Source organism: Heliangelus exortis, chromosome Z (assembly GCF_036169615.1).
Source record: "Heliangelus exortis chromosome Z, bHelExo1.hap1, whole genome shotgun sequence".
NCBI classification, from domain to species: domain Eukaryota; kingdom Metazoa; phylum Chordata; class Aves; order Apodiformes; family Trochilidae; genus Heliangelus; species Heliangelus exortis.
Genome location: NC_092454.1, coordinates 40,998,318 through 41,020,095, shown reverse-complemented (window position 1 = coordinate 41,020,095; position 21,778 = coordinate 40,998,318). Strand labels below are relative to the sequence as shown.

General features: G+C 38.1%; 1 protein-coding gene across 2 annotated transcripts in view; it reads left to right on the top strand.

Annotated features, from left to right (window-relative positions):
• The window catches only part of CNTLN (centlein), a 187,485-nt gene extending 183,578 nt beyond the window's left edge, over nucleotides 1-3,907 (top strand). For both annotated transcript variants that reach the window (XM_071730388.1, XM_071730387.1), the window contains one exon: nucleotides 3,159-3,907. In XM_071730388.1, coding sequence (XP_071586489.1) covers nucleotides 3,159-3,260 — 102 coding nt within the window. In that variant the 3' untranslated portion in view covers nucleotides 3,261-3,907. The remainder of the gene's footprint in view (nucleotides 1-3,158) is intronic.
• The last annotated feature ends 17,871 nt before the right edge of the window (nucleotides 3,908-21,778 follow it).

The window sequence follows — 21,778 nt, the reverse complement described above, 5'->3', positions numbered from 1 at the left end:
TTCATTCAATTCGAGGTAGCTTTGCAGTGTGTTGGATAGTTTTGTTGGGCAAAAGTATTTTATCTTCAGACAGAGAGATTTAAAATATATGTAACCACCAATGCCAGCATTCCAGAAAATACATACCTTTATGTTAACACATTTCAGACTTTGTGGGGCAGAAGCCAAGTAGCACTCTGCTCCGTGAATGGAGTCTCTGTGTCTCATTAGAGTAACAACATTGCCTTGCATTCCTTACGAGTCTTTCCACTGGCAGATCAGTGTATTTTTATGCACTTGTGCTGAGTGAGACTCAGTCATGTCGTGTAAAATCAACAAATACTACTAGTTAATTTTTTCAGAAGGGATGTTCAGAAGAGGTATACTCAGGGTCAGAATAAGTAAGTGAGAGAAACAGAAATAACTGTCAGCATTCCTGACTCTTTAGGATCATATTACTTTACAGTTATCTGTACAAGAAGATTTCTCTCTGATACATTATGTAAGAAATATGCCATTTCATTCATATGGCTTTCTATTATCAAAGAATAAATATATAAGTCTAGTAAAGATAACGACGTAAATAAAAATCTTTAAACCCACACATAGTTTGTGCTCTCAAATTTTCTGAATTTATACAAGTCAATTAAATACTACTTCTTTTAGAGTCTACCATATTGTACTGATCTGTGAGTGTTATTGTTAATTGTGAGTGAGTATAATTGTTAATTCTTAGTGTTCAGATAAATTGGTTGTGGCACAGAAAACTGTACAACATTTGAAGGAAGTACCATTCTGTATTAAAATATGTAATTATCAGTGGTATAAGCAAGCTTTCACTCCTTAGGTGTGCACTTAGCACTCACAGAAGTCCCAAAGCCTTCCCCAAGCATCTGGCAGGTTTGAAAGCTGGGATTAATACTTTGGAGTAGAGACATCTTCAACAGTTGTGAAGTTCTGAGGAGAAATGTAGAGCTAAGCTTCCCAGGATAGTTACAGAGCCATCATTAAAAGTAAATCTGACAGGCTTCTATTAAAGATGAAGACTGTAGAGATCATCTAGTTCCAGGTGATTGTATGGAAGGAAAACCAGATAAAAACATACAACGCTTTCTCTAAAATCAACAAATGTTGAAAGAATGACATAACTTTCAACTTTCAAATGCTCTTGATTTAGATTAATTATTTAAATGGAACGAGTTCCTGAAAGATCACTTTACTGTGACATGAAAACTACAGAGATTAGTGAGCAGCAAGTAAAATGTAGCTGGAATGATATGAGCCAGAGACATCAATAAGAAATCATTCATCTCAGGAACAATATTAAGGAGGTGAAATGTATCAGAAATTAATGTAGTCAAGCTAGGCAAGAAGAACTAGAGACTTAGAGGTAACTGAATTGTTTTGTCATAAAAAACATATTTATACAAGGAGGAGAGAGCAATTAGAGTGAAAAGGATGCTGGAGTCAGTGTTTTTTAAGTACAGTAGCACAGAACTTCGGGTAGAATTGTGTCTAACAGTATGAATAGATTTGTGCTTAGTGAACTGGATCCCTCTCTTCCCCAAAAAGTCATCACAGTAGTGTACAGGAGAAAGCTGATAGGTGTAGATAACTAATAGAAAATTATTGCCATAGACAAAAATTGTTTATGGCAGATGGAAATATGCCTGGCCAGCAAGTACTGGCTTTTCAAAATCCCCTCTCCGATAGAAAAGGGAAATAATGCATATTATTCTCATTTTTTTTTATAACTTCCAAGTGACTAGAGCAACATGTAGAATTACTGCTACAGTCACTTCATGATAAATGCTTGTTATTAGAAAGATTCTCCTTGCTACCATTTTAGAATAATAGTTTTAACTTGTTTTTAATTATAAATATCAGTATATAGATTCATATCTTTATATCAAGTTAAGACATTACACCAGTGTTTCTATTATATGTATCTTTACAGCTCGTTTTTTGTTTATTTTTTTGTTTGATTCATATATCTAGGAAACAAGCAGTACATTATCAGGTATAAGTGCTATATAGTTTTCTCTTTAAGATGGAATAAAGAAGTGGAAAAAATTAAATCAGGGCAGTGGTACGTGTATCTAGAACGAGACTGTGGTTCTGTATGCAAAAGTGCTGCCTTGAACTACAGTTGTGAAAAGCACAGGAAGCTGGTGATTGGCCTGCTCAATCAACTCCTATATTTTACCTATAATTTATTTCTGGTGGCCTTACTGAGGAAAATTATTTCTCCTTCTGATACAAGTGTCAGCTGTTACTTTTGGTGTGCGAGTGACCCCTTGGTCACTGCTGGTCTCACCAGGAGTTCAAGAGAGCTAACAGAGATTTTCCAGGGGTTAACAAACACTGTTCAGCTCTCCTCTGGCACAGCATTCACCACTCTCTGGATGGAGCTGCAGTGACTGGTGTTTTGTACCACCTCCCAAAATACTTCCCAGCTTACAGTACACTGATGCACTAGGAATGTGACATGCTTTAAGTATTAAAGCAGTTATACTGAAAAATATACCAAAAATATACCATTGATTGTGCAAATGCATCTTTTATATTAGAGGATATATAAAAGAGGTTTTAATTTTTCTCTGTAAGTATGGAAATATATACTTATATATTTGGTATTATATTTGAGAGGAGGATACTTGTGTTATATCCCAATCAATATAACTGGAGCTTCCAGGGATTTGGGGTTTGTTTTGAGGTTTTTTTTTTTATTTACAATTTTTTTATGTGTGATTCTAAGGCAGTTGTCACAGCATCAAGAGCTGTATTGATAGTTCTGTCTCATCCCCTTGAGAGTAGAGAGTATACACTACCATTTCAGCATGCCCTGGAGATGACTGTAACCTTTTATTGATCAGCTGATTGAAGATAAATGACAGAGATGCTGCTACTGCAGTTTACATCATTAACATGGTCAGTAAAGCATGAATTGTTCAATAAGGCGTTTATCTTTTTTCATTTTACTCTGTTCTTTTATCATTTTTATGATAGCAAATTTTCAGACACTAAACAGTCAGGTGAACTTTAAAGATCAGATGTGTGCATGTGTGGTATTGTCACACGTAAGTGAAATCTAATGGTTTAGAGATATTAATAAATGTTTTTCACACAAAGAAAATAAAGTTCATTGATAATTTTTTCTTACTCTGTTTCTTTTTCAGTTTCCTTTTGCTGCATTCTTAATGGATGCCATACAGGAGAAATTAGATGAGAAGATGATACTGGTAGAAGAGTACAGTTCTCTCATAAAACACACTGCATGATATTGCTGAGACCTATCCTCACAAAGCATGACTGAAATATGTGTGCTCTTTCCTCTTCACATAAAGAACTGTCAATATGCATGTTCAATACGTAAGTAGAAACTGTGAACTAATTAATTGTTGAACAAGAGGAACTAATTACATTCCTGTTGAGAAAGGTGGTGTTGATTCCTGAGGACAAAAATTGCCGCAGATCAATGCAAAGTTAAGATTTATTTTCTTTTAAATACATTAGCATTGAACACCAGTGCCAACTTTGCAGAGAGAGGAACTTTTTGATATGAACAATATGCATCTGTACAGTTCAGAAAGTACAAAGTCCAGCTAAGTAACTCCTGGTTGTACTGGTCAGAATAGGATTTGCAAAGGAATTAGGAATATCATTGGCATTTTGAATACCTAATTTCCTATAGCTTCTTTGTAAATCCCAGATTTATGTTAAAAACACAACATAAAATTACATGCTTTCTTTATATTAGAAAAAATGAGAAAATGAATGATTGCAGGAAAAAAAAGTTTTAAATACAGAGCAATGTGTAGGGGAAAAAATGTGTTTTGCTCTGAGTTGGAGTGTATTTTGTACCATGTACTTAATTGTATTTTAAAAACTCAATACAATAAAGATATTTCCAGGGTGGCTTTTTTCACTAGTAGTCCCAGTTCTTTCTTGACCAACACCAAGCTGCAAGCCCTCATTTTCCTTGAGAAAATGGCATACAGAAAAGGTGATAAAGACAATGGCCTGTTGTTTACGCTAATATTTCTCTAGTGGTGCTAACCAATAATTGCTACTTCTTCATATCTTTGATTTTAAGAGTTTGTATTCCTCAGGACCAATCCACATGAAAAACAAAAAACAAAGCAAAACAAAGCAAAACCACTGAAAAACAAACTAACAAAAAAAACAACCAACCCAAAACAAACAAACAAACAAAAAAGCCCAATCCAAGCCAAAAAAAGCCTAAAACAGATTTCTTAATTCATATGTTAATAACATTAAGCTCTTCATATATGTATATGAAGTTGTTTTACAACAAACAGAATTTTCACTATTCGGTTCTTCATACTGGTTCAGGAATCAGATGCAAGATCTGTTTGGCCTAAGATACTCAACAGAAGCACAAAAACAGAAGTTTTCTGCATGTCAGTAGAGTGCTTTTACTGAAGTGTCACCATGGTTTTCATTTATGGAGTTCACTGTTTGATATCTCTTAAGAAGAGGATGAGGAAAGGAAGACGTAGGTAAACTTCTGCTCAGTTATACCTGGTGACAACAGGGGCTTGAAAGAATTTTTATTTGAATTACTTAAAATCATGCAAATGTATCCCACCTGTACCTGTAAATTAAAGCCAGGAACTAGCCTATATGTAAAATAAGAAACGTGTCTTTAGGAATGGTTGACCACTACTTTTTTCCAAACCAGGAAATAATGGATGTCATATGAAATTGTCAGGCAACATGTTTGAAGCAAGCAGAAGAAAGCAATTTCCATGCAAAAGCGAATTAAGCTGTGGAACCTCAGGGTTTTACTGAATGTAAAAATTTACAGTGACAATAAAAATTATGGAATGTGAAGAGAGCTCTTTTCTTGGACCAGAAAGAACAAACAAGAAAGACCAAAGAAGAGCAGTGAATGCTGCAGAACCATATTATCTACTTCATCTGAAGAGAGAGAGCAAAACAGAATCTCTTAAACCTACATGAGGCCAGAATTTTCACAATTTTTTCCATGAATGAAAAATACAGCAAATATTTATTTGCAGCTGTTTGCCTTGTGTGTCACTAGACATCCAAAAAGTGGATTCCTGATATATCTCGGTGGCATAGGCCTCAGGGGTGTGGGGTTATTTTTCTTCTTCTTTTAAAATTAAAGTAAGCTTATCAGTCTTACTTGGCCAAAACATCATATTGGAACAAAACAAGTTCTGTAGGACATACCTCAGTACAGATACATCTCTTTCCCTTCATCTGAGCTTTCTGCAGTTGTCTGCCTCTTCTCTGATGAGACTTTGACTCCTTCAAATGTTCAGTTGCTAAGGAGTGAGCCCGCAGAACTGCCTCGGAGCTCGTGTTCCATGGGGAGGCAGATGATGGCTCACTCTGGGAAAGCAAGGAAGTCACTGATAGCAGGGGCACAGCACCTTGGCCAAGCAAGAAGAAGCTTTGCATGTTCCTTTCCAACGAAGGAAAAGACTTCCTCACTTGGTCTAGCCATTTTTGGTTATCTCACTATTAGATAAAGGAAACTCAACCACTTGGTCTAGCAAAACCCCCTTAGGAAAAATCACTTAAAGGACTTTTGACTGTGTTGTCTGTATGGACAACAAAACAGCTTTATTTGGGGATTTTCCATCAATTGAATGTATTGGTAATTAAGAAGGTTTTAATTAATGATTCAGGTGTTGAGAAAGCAAACAAATTCATGTCACCAGCACCTTCCAGCTGTGCCCTGTGCACTCATATGTGGATACTCTGACCCTCCTGTATGTTAACATTAACATCCTTACCACTAGATAAACTTTAAGGAAAGGTCTCAGGTTTATGCTGAGGAAGCATGTGATTAACTAAATGATGTAAAGGTTGGAAAGAAAATCAGAAAAATGTGCAACTTATACATTATTTTAGCTACCTTAAGTTTGTATGGCATCAGATCCCCATGCAGTGCTATGGGATTTTGAGTGGGGTGGCAGTCTTTGGCCTGCTCCATTAAGTGGTCCTCAGAGAGCCACTGTGGAGTCCTGGCTGCTTTCTTTGGTCATAGGTCTTGATGCTTGCTAATCCAGTAGCAAAGTAAAATGGATTCTCAAAATAAATCATGGCTGCTGTAGTGTTGTTTTTTCAGTTTCTAAATTTACAGTTACAAAATACAGTCTGTTCCTGCCTGTCCTGCTGTTCCTATCAGAGAAGCTGGTGCATGCAAGCCTTGTGAGCCATCAAAAATGCAAAATGAATGGTTGCCAGGTCTGTTTTCTTAGATCCCTCAAGCAGTCTGTTTCTGGCTGCTGCTCTCTTAACACAAACATGTGGGAGAGGCAGAAGAAATCTCTCACTGTTTTATTTGCTACACCAACTTGTTCCATCTGATGCGGAGTAGATTAATTAAAATTGTGTGCTTAAAGAAACTGTTTTTAACGTGGGGGAGGGACCCGCATGGCTAACATCTTGTTACTCTGGTCCCTCTGAAATACAGAAATATAACGCTTTGAGAATAGTAGCATTCAGACTATGGGATGGCTACCCTTGGATTCTGGTGTGTTTGGTGTTTCTTCCATGGCATATAACACTTTCTTACATCAGTGTTGTAATTTATTTATCTTACAAATCAGCTTCCAGCTTCCAAGAAGCTGGAAGCCGTCAAGCCGGGGGAGGAAGAGCAAGCCTCAGATTATGACTTGCTGTCTGAGTTGTGTTGTGAAAAATTTGGGGCAGCCCACTAGGATGTAGACTCAGCCTAGAGCCTTGGAGCTTGGTGTGTCCCTCTCTGGGCTTCAGGGGCACTTCCCTCTGGGAGTGAGCATGTGCATTGGGGGAATAACTCAAGCTCTGCCCTTTAACATCCGGTACCTGCCTGTGGGCAATGCCGGGCACTGCACACTGCAGCAGGACGTAGGTTGCTGTAGCAAGCCTCTATAATTAGCACCCATGACGCCGAGGATTTAAAGGCCATGAAATACCAATTGTCTTCAACTAATAAAATTAATCACTAATTAACCTTACGTGTTCTACCTTGTGCGTTTCTAACGAACAGGGTATTCTGAGTCACCTGGGAAAGTGTTTCCAGAGAGGGAATTCATGCACTGGTCAGGTATCAGTTTTTCCCTATAAAAGGCTCTGGAGTGAGTGGGCCAGGATGGGGGAAGGGTGATTATCACTTGAGATAAAAACAATATCTCTGCTGAATACCTCATTCCTCTCCTAAAATTATTGGGCCTACCATGGCTAAGATTTTTTTCCTTCTTATGTTTTAAATGGTGGTAGGTACAGTGTCCTGCATCTTCGGAAGACAGAGATTTTTTTGTGCAGTTTGGAACCTAAATAGCCTAATGAGAAAAATAATGGGAACAAACCCTAAACTATAAATTAGGTTACACTACTTCGCAGTTCCCCCTGGAATTCTAATACTGCTAGTTATTCTGCAAACTTTGTTGGCAATGTTGCCATGTATACTTGAAGATGTTTCTTAATCTTTTAAATATATTTTAAATGTATTTCTAATTTTATATATTAAAAAAAAAAAAAAAAAAAAAAAAAAAAAAAAAAGTAAGAAAATGGCAGCATCAGTAAGCATCTTCCAGTGAAAAAATGTCATTCAGTTTGAGATGTTTTCATAAGAAGGCTAAGAAGTCCAATATTCTGAAGGGAAAAAGTATTTTACGTTTCTCTGTCACAAATGCAGAATTTGCTCTCTAAAATGAACATACTTGTTTTTACTGCATCTTTAAACTTTTCTGCACAAGTGGAAGAAGAGACAGCTTCTGAAACAATCATTTTTACTATAAAGGGATTAAAAGTATCTAATGTGTATTATGTTTTATTATGCCCCTTAATCGAGACAAGGATAGGGAGGTTTGCATTTTCCAATTACAGTAACAGGCAAAAAACAGGTTCAATTTGGGAAAAAAGAAAGACTAGTTTAATCTACAAGAAGAAAGAAAACGGCCAGATCTGAACATCTTTCCCACCACCCCCTCCCTTCTTCCCAGGCCCGGATCCCTTCCCTGCTGCCTCCCCCTCAGGGCACAGGGCGGGGCAGGGGGGGAGGGGTTAGGGTCAGTTCCCCACACGGTGTTTCTGCTGCTTCTTCCTCCTTAGAGGCGAAGGCTCCTCACACTCTTCCTCTGCTCCAATGTGGGGTCCCTCTCACGGGAGAGTCCTTCAGGAACCCCTCCGACACGAGTCCCTCCCACAGGTGCAGTCCCTCAGGCACACACTGCTCCAGCCTGGGCTGCACACAGGGTCACGGCTGCTTCAGGAGCAGTCACCTCCTCTGGCACGGGGTCCTCCATGGCTGCAGATCCACATCTGCCCCGCTCTGTGATCCCGCACAGGCTGCTGCTTCACATCTGCCCACACTTCAGGGGCCACAAATCCACATTTACCCCACTGCGGTCCTTCAGGGACTGCTCCACCGTGCTGCTCCATGGGCTGCAGGGGCACAGCTGCCATCTCACCACGGGCTGTGGAAAAATTTCTGTTTGGGCACCTTCCCCCTCCTTCTTCACTGGCACTTTTGGTGTCTTTTCACTGGCACTGCTCTCTAACTTCATCCTGTAGGTCCTTTTTAATACAATTTGCAGTTTTGTTTTCCTGTTCTTGGCTATGTTACCAGCTTCCCAGATCTGCTCAGCCTTGGGCAGATGTGGGACAGGGACTGGAATCAGGGGACCTTCCAGCAGCTTCTCATAGGTGCTGCCCTATGGCCCTCCCTCTCCCCAAACTCCTCTTCACAAACCCAAGACACATGAATATTCTTTAAAATCCCTTTTCACTGGTACCAGGCGCAGATTATACATTTATGTTACAAATTTAGTGAGGAACTGATTATGTTTTGGGCAGAAGTATCAGCTCAACACTTGCAATATCATCTTGCCAACAAAAGCAATATTAAATATTAAATATTAAAGCAGTGCTGTTTTGATCCATACCTACGAACTACCGGATGTGTCCTCTAGATGGCAAACTTGCACAGAAAATGAGTTCAGTGCTTGTTTTTTTGAGCAAGAATGCGGGTTTCCATTGTGCCTCCTGGCCAGAACTTTTGGCTCCTGCAAGCTCAGAAATAGGGTTTCAAACAGACCTGTCGCTCGGGAAGCAATAGCTGATATCTCAACATGTGAAACATATTGGCTAGTTACAGCCATTATGTACAGTGTCACACGGGTGAGTTCCTAAAGTTTAATAACATTTATATATATATATATATACATATATATATACACACGCACACTTGTCTATGTGTGTACATGCACATGCATAAGTGTATATGCATTTCAAAATATGAAAGGTTTAGAGTTTTACAGAGATTTGACTTCTGATCTGCTCCGGACAATACAAACTAGCTTAGTCTGGCTAAAGCTAATTAGTCAGGATTGCTCACATGTTCGTTTTCTTCCAGAAACTCCCAACAGCTTAGTTCTCTGAAACCCAGAGATACCGTGAGCTAGGGCTCCACACTTCATTGGCTTCCCTTGGTCTTGCCTTGTGTTTACTCTAGAAGCAGAACCTTCTTCATCACCTGGCCCCAGACATGGTGAGATGGCTTCTGTAGGTTGTGCCAGGGAGCTGTGAGATCAGGGTGCCCACAGCTGCTGGCTGAGTGAGGGGCCTGTAATCAAGGAAAAGTGTTGAATAGTACCCAGCATCAACCCAGGAAAGCCAAACGATAATTCAGTGGCAGCAGGAGACAACACTGGAGCTCAGAACTCCTGCAGCACCGCTCAGGCTGGGACTGGTGGCCAAACCTGAGCTCCAGTGGGCTCCTAAGCTGAGGGTCTGGAGATGAAACCTTCTGGAAGAACCTCATGGCTCTGACCATGCTTTCCCTTGCTTTTCCTGGAGTGCAGGGTTCACTTCCCACTTCACCCCATCAGGGTTCCTTGTGTTGCACCTCTCTTAGCTCTGCTGTGGTTGCTTGTGCTTTCTTAGGTCCTGATCTGGCTTTCCAAGCCTTCAGAGGTAAAATTACGTGGCTGTGAAGTTAATGAATGTTCACATATCATTGATCTAGTTGGTGTTATCTTGATATATCATTTTAGAAGTAGGGCATGCTAGATACGAAAGCCTGTGAAGTGTGAGTCTGAACTACTGGAGCTAATGGAAAGAACTCTAGTACATCAATTCAATGCTGACTGAAGATCATCATCTTTAAAGACAGCAAGCAAGAAATGTCATGCATCCCCCTGTCTGTCACTTCAAATGGACAAAATAAGCAGTGAAAAAAGCATCTTTAAAAAAGTGCATTCCTTCAGAAGACAACTTCAGTGGGTTTCCTATGGGAGGAACTGGTTACAGGTCTACTTCTCAGTCTTAACACTGAAACTGCCATGTCCTCCAGATAGTATAGACAGAGAGCAGTGAATAAACAGGGGTGGTTTGTTTTCCACTGATAGGGACTGCCACCAAGACAAATAGGATTCCAATGATCTTTTAATTTTTCAGCACACAGAATTTATTTATAAAATAAATGCTCTTCTGTATTTAACATTATAAATTCTTCAATTGAATAAAAAATTTTAGAATGCTTCTAAAATATTTTAAAATATTAAGTGGGTAGATTTTGGACAGATGTACCGCAAACCCGGGAGAGGTAAATCAGGAACTGAATTATTACAGCAACAGAGTTTGCTTTGTTTAGGTAAATGGCCTTACGCCTAACACAGGATGGCACTGAAGTACACACTATGAAGCCAAGTAGGGTACAGGAAGTGGCTAAGTTCCATTACAAGGCTTCTTTTTTTTTTGCATGTAATTTACTGGATAAAAGGTTTTCCTGGTATTAACCTACTCCAAAATAGCATCTCTACCTAAGGTGCTGTTCAAAGAGGATTTATAAGTGATCTGTGAGGTCTGATTCAGAATTAATCCAGGCATTATGACAGAAACTCAGCAGACACTTGTCAAACTGCTGATTTGATAATTTAGATTGAGACTAAGGCAGTGTAAAGGCTGATAAAATTCAGACCCACTTTCTGCTTAATTTCATATCATCCTGGCTTCTCTATTCTATGACATACACAGTTTGTTGAGAGTTGAATATATGGTCTCTATTTAAGAGGAGATTTCGGTATTCATCAATATGAAGGGCTGGTAGCAGTGCAACCCAGATGAGGAGGGGAACTGAGCATGTGCTGAATTTTAAGCACACTGGAAGTCTCCTGGGTATTAAAGATGCTCTGGAGCTGCTGCTGGCTATGCTAAGAAAGAAGGATGCAAGCACCAAACAAGTGAAAATGTTCCTACCTTCTCCTGTCTGCATCTCCTCTGTTTTCAATAGAAGGAAAGTCCATTTTGGGACAATTTGTAAGAAGGTGTCTTGCCCATTTTGTAAGTTTTGTATTTTTGTTATTCTTAGAGCTCTCTCCATCTTGACATGTCTTGTGTGTACCAGAGCAATAAAAGGGCAAGACACTTCCTCTTCCGAATGTGCCTAAGACTTTGTCAAGCCCTTGTTTGCTATTACACAGCTTTTTTTTCAGGAGGTGATATGATCCCTTCATATGACTTTTACTTTTTGTTTGTTTATTTTGATAGGCAATATTTTCCTTGATTCATTGCTCTTTTCAAAACCGTAATTAATCATTATGATTGATTTTAACTCTTGTCCTCAGAATATGTTCCTGTGCTTAGTTAGAGATAAAGTACCAGAGACTTCTAATTAAAAAAAGAAAAAATTCCTTGAAAGCATAGCGTTACTAAATAATTTAAATATTAAATTCTAATTTAAAATAGACATTAGGTTTAATTAAAATAATATTTAATTAAAATAATAATAGAATTATTAAATGTTTAATAATTTTTCAGTTATAATTTTTTCTCACTATCGTTTCCTGAATGAAGTCTTGCAGTTTCCTGGGTATGCAAAGGTTATTCTATAACAGATTTCCAGCTGCCTTCAAAACACCTTCTTAGTTTCAGCTTTGAAGTGGAGGATGTTCCATGTTGCTATTCTAAACAAATCAAAACCTAATTTTAACACTTTTGATCTAAGTACCTTTTATCTACAAACTATTGAGATTATTTTCTAGCTACAGAATGGTATGATGGAGATTGGCATATGGTGGCAGCGATCTGGAACCAAACTAGCATCAGAGTCTGGCTGGAAATTAATATTTATGATAAAAAAAAAAAAAGTTAGTAATTATGATAAAAGTGAACACACAGGTATGAGCAAAAGGGGGCAATTGCACACCACCAACTGTTTGCTGCCAAATGGTTGCTGAACACTTCTACACTGCCAACTCACTGCAGGGACAACTGCATGCCAATTGGCAGATGGTGGTTGATCAACAGTGTGAACAGAACCCTGTTCAGTACCTTTGAACAGAACTTCAGGGATCTGGCAGCTCTGCTCATGGTGCTCTGATTTCTGCAAGGAAACTGTGAATTTATAGGGGGACTTTAGCGGTATGAGTCACACTGTTGGTAACACATGCTACCTGATTAATCTCATTCCTTCATTGAGCTTGGCTATGCTTTACTCTGCAACCATTTTTGGTTATCTCATTATTAGATAAAGGAAACTCAACCACAGGATTTTTTTCTAAAAGTAATGTTAAAAAAAACTCAAATAAAAAAAATTTCAAAACACAGTTTCAGAAAGTGGTATTCGGGACTATGACCTGAAAGAAGCTGTTTATAAAACATTTGATGGAGCCTCATGTTAATTTCTTGTTTCTTACTGTTCTCAATGCTAAATGAGCACCATTTGCCCATCAGTGTACAGTTGACATGACAGAAAGTTGTTGGTGTAGAAGTGTCCAGCAGAGATTTGTAGAGTGCAGAGTTAATTACAGCAGACGGTAGTGCCAGATCAGATATAAGCTATCCAGTATTATTTGTGTTTCACCTCTGAGGAACATATTACACCCAAGGAAATCTAGGGACAACCTCCTTTGTCCACCCAGAGATACGGAATGAATCACTCATAGTCCAGGTCAGCCATAAAAAAACCAAACTACATTTTCTACAGCTGCACCATTCAGATCATAAATCATAATTAGATACGACTGTGGAGTTCATATTTCTTTTAGCTGAGATGGGCATCCAAAAGATTTTGCTTTATTTTACCGCTCCTGTCATGCTTCTTTGGTAGCATGCAGGTTGTTTTTCAGATACCTAAACCTAAATGTCTAATGGTTCTGTTTTGCATCTATGCTCAAAGAACTGGAGGTCTATGCAGCTACTATGACAACAGTTGGAAGACTGCTGCAAGGAGATAACAATTCCAAGAAAATACCCACAGGAATATAGAATGTAAATTTTAAAAATATTTCAATAATTCATAAACAGACATAAAACCTACCATAATTCTAATATAACCTTTACATACCAGTATTAAAAACCGTCATCAGTGACTCACTCCTTCACTCCCTATTACCTTCAAACTTTGAAGAAGATATTGTGACAGGTACCAACAGTGGCTTTCTGTGTTTAGGTGATATTACTCAGAAACCTGCTGATTGAAAAGCAGTAATGATTTATTGGTTTTGTGGGTGGTTCTTAACTGCATAGTATTTGTTGATACTATGTGAAATGCTACATTTGTAAACCAAAAAGTATGTGCCTCTTGTTAGGGTCTTCAGGTTGGAGTAATAATCCTAAGACTGCTAAAACTACAGTGATTTTCCAACAAATGAATGAAAATGTTTCATCTTTCCATCAGTTGCTGATGCCTCCAGATAATCAATGAACTGGTTTAAAAGGAAGTGTGGATGGGCAGACAAGCAAGCATCCTTTCTTGTGAAATATCCAATGGCACTTTACAGGGGTTACACAGCAGTCTATCAAAATAGAGAGAGGAAAATAAATCAATTGTAACATGTCTATAGATGGTTTCACAAAATAATCCTGATCAATGCTCATTAAATTTTCAGTAGAGTTCAACCCTGAGTAGCAGTAAATTGCTTCTGACATTGCAATGGTTTATATATCATTTTTACTGGCTTAATGAAATATACATGTGTGTATTCTCCCTTGACTGCCCTTGACTCTTCCTAATGAGCTCATCTTTTTGTAGCCTTCATTTGCCATAGCAACCACCTTAAAGCACAAGGAAGATCATAAACTATTTGATAACTGCTGTGAGTTAAGCTTGATATTAGATGTGTTCTATTACTAGATATCTTCTAGACTTCATACTGTTGCCACTCATGCTACCTGGCCTAATCCTGCTTATGAAAAAATACAAGCTGTCATTGATTAAAAAAATACATAGTCTTAGGAAAATTATTTCACCATAATTGTTCTGATCAGCTTATTAACTACTGATATTTCTATTAAGATTTTATAGCCCACTGTAAAACCAAGAAGACAATCAGGAAGAATTTATAGTTTTTAATGATTAGGAGGACTAAGCTTTAGATGTTGATTCCTAGTCAAACTCAGGTTCTCTCTGGGAATGGGATAACACTGAGATCTTTGACTTCAAGCAACTGTTTATCACCGAAGAGTCTAGGATAACTCACTGTTTGGTTAACCCATGAATAAGGCTGATTTATACCATAGTTTTGGTACTTGTTGTAGCTGAAGGGGAGAGTGCACAGAACAAAATTAATTTATTTAAATTCTGCTAGTATCTAGATCAGGATGAGCTCATCACTCTGAACTTTATTCACCTCCTCTACCATACTTTCTGCTATTCTGTGACAAACTTTCTGTGACAAATTTTTTGCCTTCCAGTGTCTGATGTGTAAGTGCCACAACTGCTCAGCCTTATACCATTGCCAGAACTCATCTGAGCACATAGCTGATGCCATCTTGGCATAGTGAATGTACTTTGCTTGTGTTTGTAAACTTACGAACTTTTTTCCTGTATGATATATATGTATCTTCTTTTTCTTCTTGTATGTAACTTTTATCCACCTAGTCTTTTGTACTTGTTTTGGCTGGAATAAATTTTACTTCATAGCATTTTGTATGGTCCTACAGTTTAGATTTGCGACTAAAAAAGTGTTGATAAATCACCAATGTTTTAGTTATTGCCGAGCAATGCTTGCACAGCATCAGAGCCTTCTCCTCACATTGTTCCACCACCAAGTTGACTGGGGATACACAGAATTTGGGAGGGGGCACAGCCAGGACAGACAGCATGACATTATGATCAGCAATGAAATCTGAGGGGGAGGAAAGAGAAAGGGGAGACGTTTGAAGCAATGATGTTTATCTTCCACAGTAACCATCATTACACATGTTGGAGCCCTGCTTTCCTGGTGATGGCTGAGCACCTGTCTGTTGATGGTGATGAATGATTTACTTGGTTTGCTTTGCTTACAATCTCAGCTTTTGCTTTATCCATTAAACTGTCTTTGTCTCAACCCACAAGTTTTTGCATTTTTACCCTTCTGATTCTTCCTCCCATCCCACAGTGGGGGAACTGAATGAGCAGCACCCTAACATTTGCCTTCCTCAAATATGTTTTTTGTAGTATTAGGTTTTTTGTTAGAGAGTGCTCTAGAGTCTCACTTAGCTTTGTTGCAAATTCAGACTTCCTGTCCCTGACAAAGTCTTATTCTTCTGTCAGGAATTCACTGTGTTCCCCCTCCCCACCCAACCACGGTAACATCTCTAAACTTTTCTGAGCTTCCTAGAATCTGATCCTGCTCTTCTTTCTTCGTAAGTATTTAGCCCTCAAAATCCTGACTGTTGTGTTTCGGTGTTTTAAATGAGGTTAGCCACATACTGTTTTTTCATTGGGTTTAAAATAGAACTACGTTGTTATATTTTGCTTTTGTATGAAGTACTATTCTCCATTGGTTGCCATTGCCCAACTAACCTAAAAAAGGCATTAAATTTATCATGTACTTCAAAACCAGCTGATGTCTTCTTTTCTGCTTGCAAAGTGAACTTCTGTCTAAAACTTTTCCAGTAACTGTCTCCACAGATTTTAAGCATAGCGGGGCTTTTAGCTGCTCCATCTTTCCCGTTTGGGTTTCTTTCCTCTCTAAGTGCTGACCAAGCGTTGCTCAGGTTGTGGTTTCACAGTCACCCTAAACCAACAGCAATGCTGGGCTGCCATTAAAAGTGACAATCTCTCCATCACTCCCTGCTTTGCCTGCATGTCCTTCTGCTCCCTTTGGGCTAATGCTAGCTCCAGTGTATGTAATGCAAACTGAGCTTTTTCTTTCTTTGGTTACTTTTCAGCTGTGTCAGTTTCCTGACCACACCAGGTAGAGATGCAAACATTCAGACAGTTACAGTGTAGAGGCAGGCAGAAAGAGGGCAGAATAAACATAAGCTTGGGGAGGAGGCAGAAGTGGCATGAACTCTCTCCTCATCTCCTAATCCTCCTGCTAGAGATCTACTTACTTTTTGTGCACCTGGAACAGCCTTTGTGTAACTAGGTTTCCTGTCTAGACTCAGATATAATACTGAGTTCCTAAATTCAGGTTTTCTGATGCAGCAAGAATAAAGATATGGGTCAGATTCTTTTGGAATCAGATATAAGTTCCCCATTTTATTTAAACAGAATACAGATTTCACTTTGAGGAACACAGAAATAGGAATAGTCTTTGTTGGTTGCTGTGTGCTAAACATATCTTTCAATCTGTTTAAGCATGCTTAGAAGTGCTAAGGCTGGAGAAACAAAATTGACTGGAACTTGTAGAAAACTATACATGTGGACAAAGCAGCACAGGCAAGCAGCATAGTGCTGCTGTTAAAACACCTTGCCTTGTGAATACAGTCCTCAGTTTTATCTTTGGGTGCACAGATGGTTTCAACTCTTATTTCAACCTTGTGTAGTTTTGGTAGGCAACCACACAGCCATGTAATGGAAATAATTTAGCAAGTGCACAGTGGAATTTTTCAGGAGCCCCCTGCTGTAGAAGTGCCCCGCGATTTCCTCAATACTGGCAGAAATGCTCACAAAGGAAAGAAATCCATCTTAAATTCAATAGAAAAATGTTTGGATCCAGAAAGTTTTGGATTATATAGCAACTAAAGTCCAGTTTCAGCAAGTGCCAGAGGGATTGTAGACATTAGAACACTGAGTGCGCAGTTTCATGCAAAAAAATTAAACAAACTCTTGTTGAAGCAAGGTTCAACACTACTTTGTGACACAGTTTCAAAATGCTTTGCTTTTGTAAGGTAAACAAACATTTTCTGTGTCTGAAAAACTTTTCTTCCATGCACACCAGTTCTCAAAATGAGATCCAAATGTCTTCTTTTTCATTATTTATTTCCATCCAAAAGACATAGGTGCTTATCCACTGATAACTAGATCATAGGAGACTCAAAGTTGGCAAACTATATTTATCTTGTGGTCAGTTTCCTCATTGGAAGCTCCATTCAAATCAAGACCATTGCACTCATCAAAAAGGAGACAGTTTTGGAAATCATCCTGCAATTTTGCCTCCTCTTTGGAAATGACTCTCACTTTTGCACAGATAATATGCTCTTTCTTGTATCTCAGGAATAACTTTACAGTAATCAATATGTATCACTAATCTTGCCCTCATCTACCAAGGAAGGCAATTTGCAAATTTCCATCTAAAGCCTCCCTATACATTGTGTTTTGTATTTCAAATAAAAAGGTGTATTGGTAACAATCATCTGATAGAAGCACACTCATTAAAACCTTACTTGTGGGTTGAGTGAGACCAGACACAACAGCAACTTATTTCTTTAAGATGATAATGTATTTAGAATCACTAATCCTCCAACCTTATCCTTGTAGGAACCCATAAGCACAGGCCACTTTTTTTAGACAAGGTTGAGGCATGAGTTTTCCTAGTTCCTTTTCACTTCACCATGAGAAAGAACAGCAGGTAACTTCCTACCACACACTTGTGACTGAAGGGAAAGAAATGGAAAGATTAAAAATGGCGTGCAGATGCAGTCAAATCTAATGTGAATTGGAGAGTAAAAAAGCTGACAAGAGGAGTCAGGACATAACACCCAAAATTATGTCACTCAAAAGATAAAATATGCAGGGAAGTAATGATCATGAAAGAACAAAGATAAAAAGACAGTAAGAAAAGAGTTTGTTCATTGAATGAGGATCAGGACTAAATATACAATGAAAGACAGCTTTCAGGTCTGAAAGTTTATTTATGACTGTTTTGAAAATTTATGTGAAAGACTACTCTTTGGATGATTAATATGGCCAAGTTGTGTCCCTTATCTGATAAACTGTATTTCTTGAGACTCTTTGTATAGTGGCATAACTGGAACTATCTAAATACATGATAAAATTAATATTAAAAGCAACCAAATGGACAGATTATACCGCATAGGAACAGGAAAGATTTGGATTTTGGGTTTTTTTGTAAGCACTCCTTAGAATAACATCTGTGCTTGGCCCTTTCCTACATACTATGAATAACTCCAGAAAGCACAATGCTGAGATTTCAGTAGTGATCTAAAATAAGAACCTGTTAAGACCCATAAGAACAAAGATGTAAAAAAAAATCTGACAATTATTTTTGAGCAAAGAATTGCAATATATAGTCAAAGGATTTAATTCCTCAGTGGTGGTTATTCTATACTTTTTGCTTTCTAAGCAGGTCTACTAATTGTGATGATGTGAGAGTTTAATGCACTAATGATTGTGCACTGTTAATGCTAATCCTCTGACCTTAAGCAGCTTGAGCTGAAGATATTTATAGCTTGGCACTGCCTGAAGTCTTGGATGTTGAATGGGAAAGCAGTAAGTGCTTCTTTCAATAGTTTATTTCTGACTATCAGCTTCAACTCTTGGCATTCCATCAACATCTGGGAGCAGCTGGACTATTTTGTCTTGCATGCACTAATGTTGATGGGCCATTTAAAATAACATTAGAGAGAACAGCCTGATGACAGTCCTGTGCTGCAACCCATGATCCAAGGTCAGTTCCCTATTTTAAAGCATTATGGTAGAGGCAATTGCAGGACTGCATCACTTGGAGCAGTTCTGAAGACCCTAATGGGCTCTGAAAGACCAAACAACAGATGGAAAAGAGCATCAAAAGCATTTCTTTTCACAACAGGCCTAAGGCAAGTCACTGTTCTTCCAAAGAAGAAACTAAAGAAGTAATTTTTAAGTTTGGATTAGTTAATTGCAGAATCTACACTTCTTTTAGGTTTTTTTCTTTTTTTTTAAATTTAATCCAAATGTAATCTCAGGAAAAAACACTTATTCTTCACTACTTCAGCCTCCTTTACAACAGGCCTGATTTTATTGCTGGGTTTAAAATTCATTTAGCAAAGGGATGTGTGCCCAAAACCAGGGATTATTAAAATGTGTTTTCTTTTTAATATGGACTTTTAATTTAAGAAGCATAAACCAACCACCTAAACAGTGTTCAGAGCATAATGTTGGTACTGTGTTTTACTTAATGTGCTGGGCATGAACTGCACCACTGAGAGTTTAAAACCATCTTTTATAAGGGCCCTTAAGTATGCAGAGAGAGGTACCCCCTTTTATTAGATATCCAGCCTGGCATGCTTGGGAAAAAGTCTTCTGCACAAAGTCGTGGAGGATTCTAAATGTACCAAAAGCCTGCCTGATTTTCCCAAACATATCTTTTGTTCTAACAGTGTACCTCTAAAATATTCTCTGTGTGCATTTCAACAAAATGTCATGAGTATTCAGTTAAATACAGCTTACCTTTTCTGTTTACACACTCAGTTTCTTCTTATTGAAGTCTCACTGGGACTTTAGCAAAGCATAACTGCCTTTGCTTAGCTGGGAAGGGGGACACCATCCTTCTCCCAACAAACTAACCAGATGCCTTTTTTTCCTTTTATTCGTTCACCTTCTGTTCCAAAGAATCATTAGCCTGTGGGCTTTCTTTGTCACTTGCACCTAACATTTGCTTTTAGAAACAGAAACACTTTATAGCAAAAATATTTTTTTAATGTTGAATATTTATAACAGTGTAGTTTTTATTGATTGTGAGGAATTGTTTTGGCCGTGTAGAAGAACCTCAGTGTAAAGCAGTGCTATGTAGAAGAAAACAAACTTACTAATTAGTAGTGAATATGGCATCACTGGCAAAGAGTCCAGACAGATGTTGTTCTGTCTGTGAACCCACAAATGATGTTTCTTTCAAGTCATGAGGGAAAGACATAACTAGAAAGAGAATTTTGCTTCCATTTTTAAGTTATTGATTTATTTTGTCTCAAGAACCTTTCTTTCAGATATGATTTAAGCAGCTTTCAGTTCAAGATGCCTCTTTAAATTTATTTGACTGGAAATATGGATCACATATAAGTATAGAAAAACAATCAAACAACCGAGTTTTTTTCAAATGGTAAATTAGACAGAGGGGTATCTAAAATAGCTGCAAACAAAAAAGAGGTATTAATGAAAAAAAAGAGGAGAAATTTTTAAATTACAAGGATTACACAAATATTATGAAACAGGCAACAGATATTAAAAATCCTTCTGTCTATAGCTAATTCTCTAATGAGCCCTTCAGTGTCTCCTTTCCCTCCCTGTCATCATAAAGATTTAGGGTTATATTTGTAATAAATTAAACAATATCATCAGAGTAGTTTGCCAAGTGTCTCTAGGGAAGGAATTGTATCCTGTGATGTATGACACATTCTCAATCATCAAAGCCCTTTACTGCCTGATATGTGAGTCTCAGTGACTGATTTAATCATACAACCTCCAGTTAGCCATAAGTGAAGAAATCTCTGTTTCTATCTGTACCATTTTGAAAGTCTGTCCTCTGCATATCTTTTGTACTTTTAACACAATAAATAAATATACTTCTGCCCTTAACCCACAGAGTCTTCTCCTTTGTCACAAGCAATATTCTTGCCACATAACTTTAGGCATTTCTTTTGTAAAAAAACTACATCTAAGCCAGTTGCTAGTTATCTTTTAGGGTTCACTGAGAGAACAGGCATAGCTGGAAAGCAATTCATGTCATCTGAAAACAGGCAGATAAAGAAAGTGACTTCTACTCTAGAAGCAGAGAGTTGTAAAGATATCTTAGACATCCTCAGCACGTTTCATGATTATACCAAGCTGCAAGGTGCAGTTGACATGCCGAAGGAAAGAAAGCACATCCTATGATAACTACTTAAAAAAGTTTTTACTGGAGTTGGTATTTCTCACCTAACTAGTGAAAAAACAAAACCAAAAATCAAAAACCAGCCAACCAACCAATCAAAAAAAAGCTGGGAAAGGAGGGAGAGGGATCTGGGTGTTTCATTCACACTGCTAAAACAGCAAGATGTTCCAGGATCACCTTATTCAGCTGAAGCCTTCAAGTACACCACTCATTGTTTCTGTTGTCCCTTATCTGGTCTATGTGATTAAAAAAAAAAAAAAAAGTCTCAGAAACCCTCTTTCTGCATTAAGACCAAACCAATGTTAATTTTCAAGCCTGTTGAGCCATATGTTTGCATTAATGTCTTGACATAATTCTTACATTAAAGACTGCTGGGAATGGGTCATAACACCTGTGACCTTCATTAGTAACCTGTGTGACAGGTGATTCTCACTACATCAGATGGGCCAGATGGGATAGCATCTGAACCTGTGGACAACACAAAGAATTGGACAAAATATGATTTTAACACAGTTTGATTAGTTATTGGACAGTCAGTATTACAGAAGGACCAGCTGGTGCCAAAAATCTCACACATTTGCAGTAATACTGTGCCACACAGCTATGTTAGCAAGAAATTGTGCATTTTGCTGTGGCAGAGGTTAAGAGCTAATGACACGCCACCAAACCAGAATTCACTGCTTCATCTATTGCTGCAGAGCTGGAAGAGCTGTTTCTTCTTTAAAGATCGTATTCTAATATAATTTACTATGAAAGTTCGGGTGTTTCATGCTGATTGCACTATTAATTTGAATCTG